Below are 8,804 nucleotides of genomic sequence, written 5' to 3'. Positions count from 1 at the left end.
TAATAATCTAGTTTGGATTGCTCTCGAAATCATGTTGGGTTATTCTGTCTTGCGGATTTGCTCGTCAATTTAGATAGTTGTTAGTTTGGGCTTTGGGCTGTCTCTGATTCGTTTGGTAAAGAACAGCCCGTCCAAATGGGTTTGGGTTATTGGGTCAATTGTAACCCGTTGTTGGTTTGGTTTTTCAGAGGTAATAACAGGGTGCTTAAGGGGTAACTTGGGTAATGTACTGAGAGAATCTCTCAAGTAATTGCCCAAGAGGCTTCCTAGAAGCTTCTAGTAGGGGTCTGCTAGTAAATTTTAGGTTTAACTTGGGTAGCAAGGCATAAAATAGAGGACTAACTAGCAAAAAGGAAACTTAGGAAAGGTCTAAAATGAAATAACTGAACCCTTAAGGCTGCCCTAGTAACTTGCCTATAAAGGCATTGTTACTTGAGGTGCAAGGGGAGGATTTGGAGAGTTAGAAAACAGAGAAAAGAAGGCGGCTAAAATAAAAAGGAAAAGTTCACTGTTACATCAAAACCTCTCTACTGTTCCTCCTCTTAAAAAGATCTTTCTGGTTTATAAAGTCCAAGATGGATTGAAATTGGGTTCCTGGGGGTTGTTTTGAAGTTTATTTTGGTGCTGGCTTGAGTGATGGTGTGACTACTGCTTCCATATTCCTGGTTTTAAGTCGATTTTTGCTGATTTCTGCTGCTGTACTTGCTGTCACTGTTCTGCTGTGTTGATCCTCTACCTTCCTTTTATTTTATTTCCCAGGTACACAACTTTGTAACCCTGTCGATTGTGAAGTGAAAATTTGAGGGTTGAATCAATTTGAAGAATTCAAGCATGAGAATTGTCCCATTTTTGTTTTGCTGGTTTGTTTTGTAGTGCGCTATTATTTTGTCCAAGTTTAGCTTCGAATGAATGGTTTTGTAATTATCAACTGAAATGATATGGATTGTATGTGTTAGACTTTCGGTTCCCCTCTTTGATTTCCTTCATGTTTTTGAATGATTTTGTTCATTAATAGACATCTAATGCATTAGGTTCACTGTTGTAGTATTATGTGTTAAAATCTGGTTCACGACTAGTTCGGTTAAGCTCTTAACGGGGTTTGCTCATGTATGGTTAGTAATGATATGCAAGTTATAACTATTGAAAGGTTTCACTCGGGGTGGGGGCAAGTATCAAGCTTAGCATTAAGCCTGTTAAGAATGTGGTGTTTATTTATCAACATATTTAATTCATGAAAGTTGTATCTAAAATAGCTAATGTCGTTCTCTTGAAGTTTTAGACTAAAGCTGTTTTGGGGTTAAATTATTTCTCTACTGTTTGGCATTGATTTCTTTCATACGTGTGGTTTCTTTCAATTTGGGCTCGTCGTAGGCTAGAAATTTATCAGCACCCTAATTTAATTAAATTTTCCTAAATTGTGAGCTCGTGGGGACTTGATCCCGAGTCCCAACTCCCGTTGGCTTCCGATTGGGCTTATGTTGAGGTCCAGCATTGGAAACAACTTGATATGAGTTGAAAACATTTTTCCAGGGCTCATGTTGGAAGCCCAAAAAAAAATACTGAGGGCCAGAATTCTTTTTGAAGTCATAATTTATATGTGTAATGCAGGCTTAAGCCGAAATTTCAAGGCCAAAGATTTGTCATAAGTCAAAACCGTTTTTTTTTTTAAGATTATATAGGAGCATGGAAATTGATTTGCAATATGAATTTAGGTTTTCGAGCTAGGTAGCGGGTTCAAATTAAAAGGGTCCCTCCTTTTGTTTGAATTCGGACTTGAACTCGAGGCCCAAATTTATAAATGTAAATTAATTAGGCCCTTTTAGAGACAAAAATAAATAGAAAAATCATAGTTGCATTAGGTTGGCCTTTAAATAAAAGTGAGATGAGCTTCGCCAAACAAAATGCATAAATCGCAGGGCCCTCATTAAATGCTTTATTAAAAATATTTTAGAAATTTGGGACATGCCATTTAGCGAATTTTCATGGCTTCCCGCAAAGTTAATAAGGCGCTAGCCACGTTAGGCACGCTTTTAATAATTTTACTTTCCTAAACTCGGGTGCGCATTTCATGCAACCCAAATCCAAATCCCAAAACGTTGAATAAGAGGTGTTTAGGATCCGGGTGCATTTCATGTGACGTGATCCAAAAACACGCTCTTAAACGGCGTTCACTTTCGTAAAAACAAAATAAACTAAAAGCGGTAAATAATCTTAAAATTGCACTATAGGTTTAAATATGTATAAAAACCAGATTTTAGCCATTTATGATAATTTAAGCGACCGTGCTAGAACCACGGGATCCGGGGGTGCCTAACACCTTCCCTCGGGTCAACAGAATTCCTTACACAGAATTTCTGGTTCGCAGACTCCAATTGGGAAGTCGAAATTTTCCTCGATTTGGGATTTAAATTAAATCGGTGACTTGGGACACCAAAAGCTAATCCTATCCCAAGTGGCGACTCTGAAAAAATAAATAAATAATCCCATTTCGAATAATGTCACTTTAAATGGAAAAACTCCCTTATACGTATATCCTTCAGGGTATGTAAAAAAGGAGGTGTGACAGACACTTTATATTCTTAAGCAAGAAGGTCTTGAGTTCCTTCTGCTTGAAGGGCTTATTTAGCCCTCTGATGTTCCATGAACACACAATCATGGGGGGGGGGGGGGGGACTTATCACAGGCTCGAGTGTCCCTTTCCAAGCTTTTGGTAATATCTTTTGGTTGAATTCTCAGCGAGCTGAATTTGTTTTTGCCTCGTACCACATCTGCTAGGGTAATTTTTTCCTCATGCGACTCAATTTTTGCCTTATGCGACTCAATTTTTGCCTCATGCGACTCGACTGAGAAGGTAAGTTTCCGTGCTGCCAAGTTCACATCTGCTTCCGTTGGTTTTTGTATTTCTTTCATCTTCATAGGTTCATCTTTTGTTGGAGCTTGTAGAATTGTGGGAGCACTCCCCATACCTTGCATCCAGTGAACCAATTGAGGTGGTTCTAGGGTTTGGGGAACTCCAGATTCCGGCGTTACCATCCTGTTTTCTGAGTTTTTATCCTTGTTTGCTTCCAGGACTGTGTCGTTGCGTCGTTTCCGGTGGGTCATCGGGTAAGGCGTACGTTAGCTATTCCTTGCGTAACGTGCGCCTCAAGAGGAGATCCCAATACACTACTACCTTTATACCATGGAGTAATTTGATAAAACGTATAGGATCTTTTCACCATTAATCACTAAAATCGAATTTGATCCCTAAAAATGAAGAAAATTCAGAATATGAGGCAATTTTCCTTAATAGGTCCTACGACGTAAATTTAAATTAACGAAACAAGCGAATACCGAATAATTTATAACAGAAAAGAAATGACATAAAAATGTTCAAAAATGATGTGTCATACACGAGAGAAAAAAAATGATAGTCTCAAGAAAATCGACAAACTGCACCAACCCAATAATCCGAGTCAAACCGAGAAAAAAACACGACTATGATTTGTTTGATTTTGTTTAGTGTTGGAAAAAAAACCCGACCATAATTGGTTTGGTTTTAACTAAAAAAAGTCAAACCGAAACCAAACCAACCAGACATTACATATATAGAAATTTTAAATATATTTATTATATAAATATACTTATTGTGATGTAATCTATTAATATTTCTTAAAATTTTTCATAATTTTATCTTTTAAGTTATTATTTCAAGGTTGTGCTTAGAACTTTTGAATGTTCCAATAAGTTTTATAGCCATTAATATTAATAAATTAAATAATGCTAACAAAAGCCCAAACCAAAATCAAATCAATACTAATGCTAACAAAAGACATTCAGTTCAATACTACGAACGAGAATGTATTGAATATTTATTTTTTGTTTTGCAATAATTTAGATAAAAATGCATAATCTATTTTTATTTTTTCTTTAGCGTTTAGTCATGTAATTAATACTCCCTTATTAGTCTACTTATTTTAGCATGACTTAGTACTTTTAGATTATGGTTATTTTTATATGGCTTTTTAATTAGCAATATTTATATTACATAATTTTATTGTCTTTATTGTTGAATATTTTAGGATAATGCCATGACACATCTCATATTTTGTATTATTTTCTTGGAAAATACTTTATATAGTTGTATCTTACTAGGATCAAAGAAATATTTTGAGCATAATTTATATATTTTGTTCTACGAAGATTTTAACGGAAAAAACCTCGAAAAAACCCGAAAACCCGAGATCGAAAAATCCGAGTTTTATTGGTTTGGTTTGGTCTTTAGGTTTAATTATCCGACACAATTAGTTTGATTTGGTAATTGTAAAATCCGAATCAACTCGACCTACGTACACCCCTTAACAAGAGCAATAAATTTCTCCTCGTTAGTGTCAATATTTTACTTCAACTAAAACCCCAATACACATTCCAAAAGTCAACAATTTTAATATTGTAAATAACAATTTTAATTCATCACTTCATTTTTCTGACGTGTCAAATTCCCATTAGCTTATTCTTTCAATAAAAAAAAAAATACTGGTTTAAGTCTTATTCTCTAATAAAAATAGTTGGGTGCAAGATATAAACTTATCTATTTGGTGTTCACTTGGAACTCATTTACTAGAGCACATAAAAATAAGTTGCCTTGAACATATCTTATTTAGTAACAATAAAGATTTTTTAACAAAATATTAAGGTATATTAAGAAGGCATAAGAAATACCGCAGAAAATACGATGTTAATCTTAAGGCGGAAACATTTATTTGAGAATACGATGTTTCCCAAATTATTGGCTCCTTTTAGGTGAATATAATATTTCGATATTCCCAATAAGAAAGATAGTGAGCTTTATTTATTTGGTTGATAAAAAAAATTGCACATTACAATTAAAGTGATTCATTATTCTCCACTATAGTTAAACCTTTCTATAATAGTCTCGTTTGTTCCGATATTTTTTGGCTGCTATAGTGAATTGCTGTTGTAAATGATATAAACTATAACATAACATGAAAATCGGTTCTGAAAAAAATTTAACTTTTATAATGAATGATTGCTATATAGAGATACTGTTATAGAGATGTTTGATTACATATCGATGCCGAACACTCGATACTTCGTGTACTATAGCAATTTTACTATTTGTTGGCACTAATTTGTTAATACTCTTAATTTAATTTTTTTGGCCATTTTCACACATATTAAGGGATTCATCTTTCATATTAAATTTAATTTGTTCATTGAAAATATAACAAATACTTCTAGGTTCTTTACTCCAAGGGTAACTTGGAAAAAAGAACTTAATTCCTTCTTGATATCTGAAAAAGCCAAATATTATTAACCACAAATAAAACTAAAAAAATCAATTAAAGTGGACCGGAGGGAATATAATCAAATTATTACATGTAATTATACCGCAAATGTGAACGAAAAACTTTAAAACAGAAGTAGATAAGTTTGTGTATTCAAATCAAATTACACAAATTATGTGCAAAACTGTTTATACAATTAGTGACATTGAAATAGAAAAAAGCTTATATTTGGAATACCCGTGAAATGTTACAATAAAATAAAAAAGTTTTTTTCTTTTGCAAAAAATATCTTCCTAAATTTGAACGAAACCCCTTTAAATAATTCTAATGAAATAAGAAAATCCAAAAAAAATTCCACATAGAACTGAAATACTCCAAAATTTCGATACAATCAAAGCAGCAGAGAAATGATCAACTGAAAACCCAACATAAGAAAAGGGTCTATAAAAGCGAACCATACTCTTCTATACCCTTTATTATTTCCCCATTTGCTCTCTATCTAGCTGTTCACTCTCTTCGTATTCTCCGCCACTTTCTCTCTTCAGATCCATTTTCTTTTTAGATCCATTCATTCAACAATGGCTTCTTTCGCCATCTCTTCCCTTTCCTGCTCCTTCAAGCAGAATCAGGTCTATTTTCTTTATTTTCACTCTCAAATCTGTTCTTTAGATCCATTCATTCAACAATTAGACCCTTTTGTTGTTTATTCTTGTGTTTTTTTGTCTGAAATCTTATCTGCGTAGCTTTATATTTGTGAGTTTCTTGAATTTTTTGGTAAAGATTCTATTTTTACTATTTTCTTGCTGATGTGTTTTAAAATGTTTGGATCTTGTTATGTGACTTGTTTGGAGGATATTTTGGTGATGAGAAGTTTTGATTTTGCTGCTTTATTACTGATTTTCATGTGTCCTTTTTAACGATTTATTTGGGAATGACTGTTATATAATGGGAATTTGTTTCAGAGATTCTTTAGGTGATAAAAAGATTGGATTTTGCAGCTCTTTAAAACTATTTATTTGGACCTTGCATTTTTTTTTGTCTTTCTAATAGGTTAGATCTATTCATGATAGAATGTGGTAGTTGTGAAAGATTCTATTGAGGAGGAAAAATCTTCATTTGCAGCTTCACCGATTTTTTTTGTACTATAAATCTTTAGAACTAGGATACAGTGCATGTTATTTAACTTCTTTTATGTGTTTGATAGTTTCTTTTGTCGATTAATTTGATGTTTAACTGATAAATTATAATAAAAACCAAAGCTTTCATGAAATTGCTTAAGCAAAGCTATCGGTGGAACACCAAAGGGAATTGTTGTTGCCACTTATGGAAAGTTTGAATTCTCATAATTTTCCACCTATTTTGCTAGAGCAATTTATTAGACTTATGCAACTCTTTATCTGTGTGTTTTACTTTCCTCTGTATTTATATCAGTCATGGCTATATAACTCTATTGAGTTTGTTCCCTTGATTTGGTGCAGGTGCATTTGAAGGGCTCTTCTCTTTCTGTTAAAGGAGTGAGCTTCCCTTCTCTCAGGTTGAAGCCAGCTACTCGTCGCTTCAGCATTTCCTGTGCGGTATTGTCTTTGCTTCCTTTTTATTAGAATTCTAATCCAAGCTGTTCGGATAATCTTTTTCTGGAAAATTGACATTTCTACTTGTATCACAAGTAATGCATGTTTAATAGTGTTGGCTTAGTGTTATATTTTGTTTAGCTGATAAAAGAGATAAGTGATTCTACAGTGCGTGGTATTTGGCAATTGGCAATTCTGTTGTATGAATGCTTTGCTTTCTTTTACTCAATGTAGTACTCCTATCTTAGATGACAAGATTTATTCTGTATACCTAACTCTTCTACTTAAAATTAATAATAGGAAGAGGAGGGAAGGAGTAACATCATCTATCTTCTGAATTTTGGGGACCAAAATTTGAAAGCATTTATGTGAACATGTGTTCAGTGACAGTGACACATGGTGCAGGAAAATATGTGCTTATTAGAAATTAACTTAACCCCGTGTCACGTATTAAAACTAAGAAGTGTATTTGTGCAGGCTAAACCAGAGACAGTCGACAAAGTGTGTGAAATTGTGAAGAAACAACTGGCTCTTACTGACGATAAAGTAGTCAATGGAGAGTCAAAATTCACAGCACTTGGTGCTGATTCTCTTGACACGGTATGTTCACTCAACAACAAACTTTTGCTGTGCTAGTTCCCTGAAATGTTCTGTCGTTCAAAATGGCCCTTGAAACTTTTGTAAGTGTCTGGAAATGGGATTCACCTTAACATATTTAGAACACTAATGATAATGTTATATTGCAGGAATGTAAAAGTAAAGTGGTGTGCTTTCATTTAGTAACTCTGACGAGCTACTTCCATATGTAAACCGTTCTCTGAATTTTCAGAATGATCATTCTGAACTACTTAAAATATGATTAAGTGCTGTTTATAACCATATTATACAAGAGATACCCAGCTTTACTCTTATTTTCTGTAACTAAGACACCCCACCCTTCTAGTAGTGTAGCTTTAGCTGCTTGTTTTCTTTTCTTGTCGAGTATTGAACCTCCAATAGTTCATTCATGCTCTTCCTGCAACCAAATTTCTCCTGTTAGAGGATCTCTATATAAAACGCTCAGCCTTGTTCAAAATATTGTGCAAGTCGCGTTTTGGAATGCATCTATTGTCATTTATGCATTGTGTGAATTCTGCTCTGCGGGGCTTAATTGACTTGGTTATTAATATTATCGTTCATGTTCAGGTTGAGATTGTCATGGGACTTGAGGAAGCATTTGGAATCACCGTGGAAGAAGAGAATGCACAGACTATTGCAACAGTTCAAGATGCTGCTGACTTAATTGAGGATCTCATCTCCAAGAAAGCTTAAGAAATATTGAGTTATAGAGCTTGCCTAGCAAAATTAGGTTTGGTAGGTCTCATTTTGGTTGAAAGTTTGCCTATCTTATTTAGTCGTTTAATCGTCATGTCTCCTTATGGAGAGCGTCTATTGCAGTTTGTTCCAATGAGCTATGTCTAGGTAAAAGGATTTCTTTCATCTCTCGTCTTGTTTCTTTAATTTACTGTAAGACATTATGGTCATAATTAAAGATATCCTTGTACTATCTGTGTTTTCCTACTCCATTCTGTAGTTTTTTTTTTTTTTTTTGCCTACAGAGAAATTACAATGTTCTTCAAGCTAATCGTTTAGCTAGTTGGGCAAAACTTGAAGAAAGAATAAGTGATGTTTTAGGTTTAACTCATTAAGAATTCTTGAATATGTTGTGTGTTACAAATGATAAGTGCAATATTCTTCTTACAGTCTCTTAGACTCCAAAAATGATAGCACTATTCACCACAATAGCAAAAGCTTCAATTGGATTTGGAAAATTAAAGCCCTCAACAAGATTAAGTTCTTTATTTGGATTCTCCACCACAACAAATTACCTACTAATCAATACATTATATTTTTGTCGACTGCAGCAGTGTTAAAGCCTTTGGGAATACCATCATCCAAAGTTGCT

At 33.9% G+C, this 8,804-nt stretch overlaps 1 protein-coding gene across 1 annotated transcript; it reads left to right on the top strand.

Annotated features, from left to right (window-relative positions):
- LOC109232310 (acyl carrier protein 1, chloroplastic-like) lies at positions 5,658-8,405 on the top strand. Its single transcript, XM_019398036.1, has 4 exons — positions 5,658-5,917; positions 6,767-6,862; positions 7,337-7,459; positions 8,045-8,405. The coding sequence occupies exons 1-4, from the start codon at positions 5,867-5,869 to the stop codon at positions 8,168-8,170; spliced, it is 396 nt and encodes a 131-aa protein (XP_019253581.1). The 5' UTR covers positions 5,658-5,866; the 3' UTR covers positions 8,171-8,405.

Source organism: Nicotiana attenuata, chromosome 9 (assembly GCF_001879085.1).
Source record: "Nicotiana attenuata strain UT chromosome 9, NIATTr2, whole genome shotgun sequence".
NCBI lineage: Eukaryota > Viridiplantae > Streptophyta > Magnoliopsida > Solanales > Solanaceae > Nicotiana > Nicotiana attenuata.
Note: the sequence above shows the minus strand (reverse complement) of the source record. Positions and strands in the feature narration are given on the sequence as shown.

What these genes read in the sequence shown, in the direction of transcription:
- LOC109232310 (XM_019398036.1), top strand. Translation starts at nt 5,867, where the DNA reads ATGGCTTCTTTCGCCATCTCTTCCCTTTCCTGCTCCTTCAAGCAGAAT. An exon ending in GCTCCTTCAAGCAGAATCAG is followed by an intron (nt 5,918 to 6,766) that starts GTCTATTTTCTT and finishes GATTTGGTGCAG; the next exon opens with GTGCATTTGAAGGGCTCTTC. An exon ending in GCTTCAGCATTTCCTGTGCG is followed by an intron (nt 6,863 to 7,336) that starts GTATTGTCTTTG and finishes GTATTTGTGCAG; the next exon opens with GCTAAACCAGAGACAGTCGA.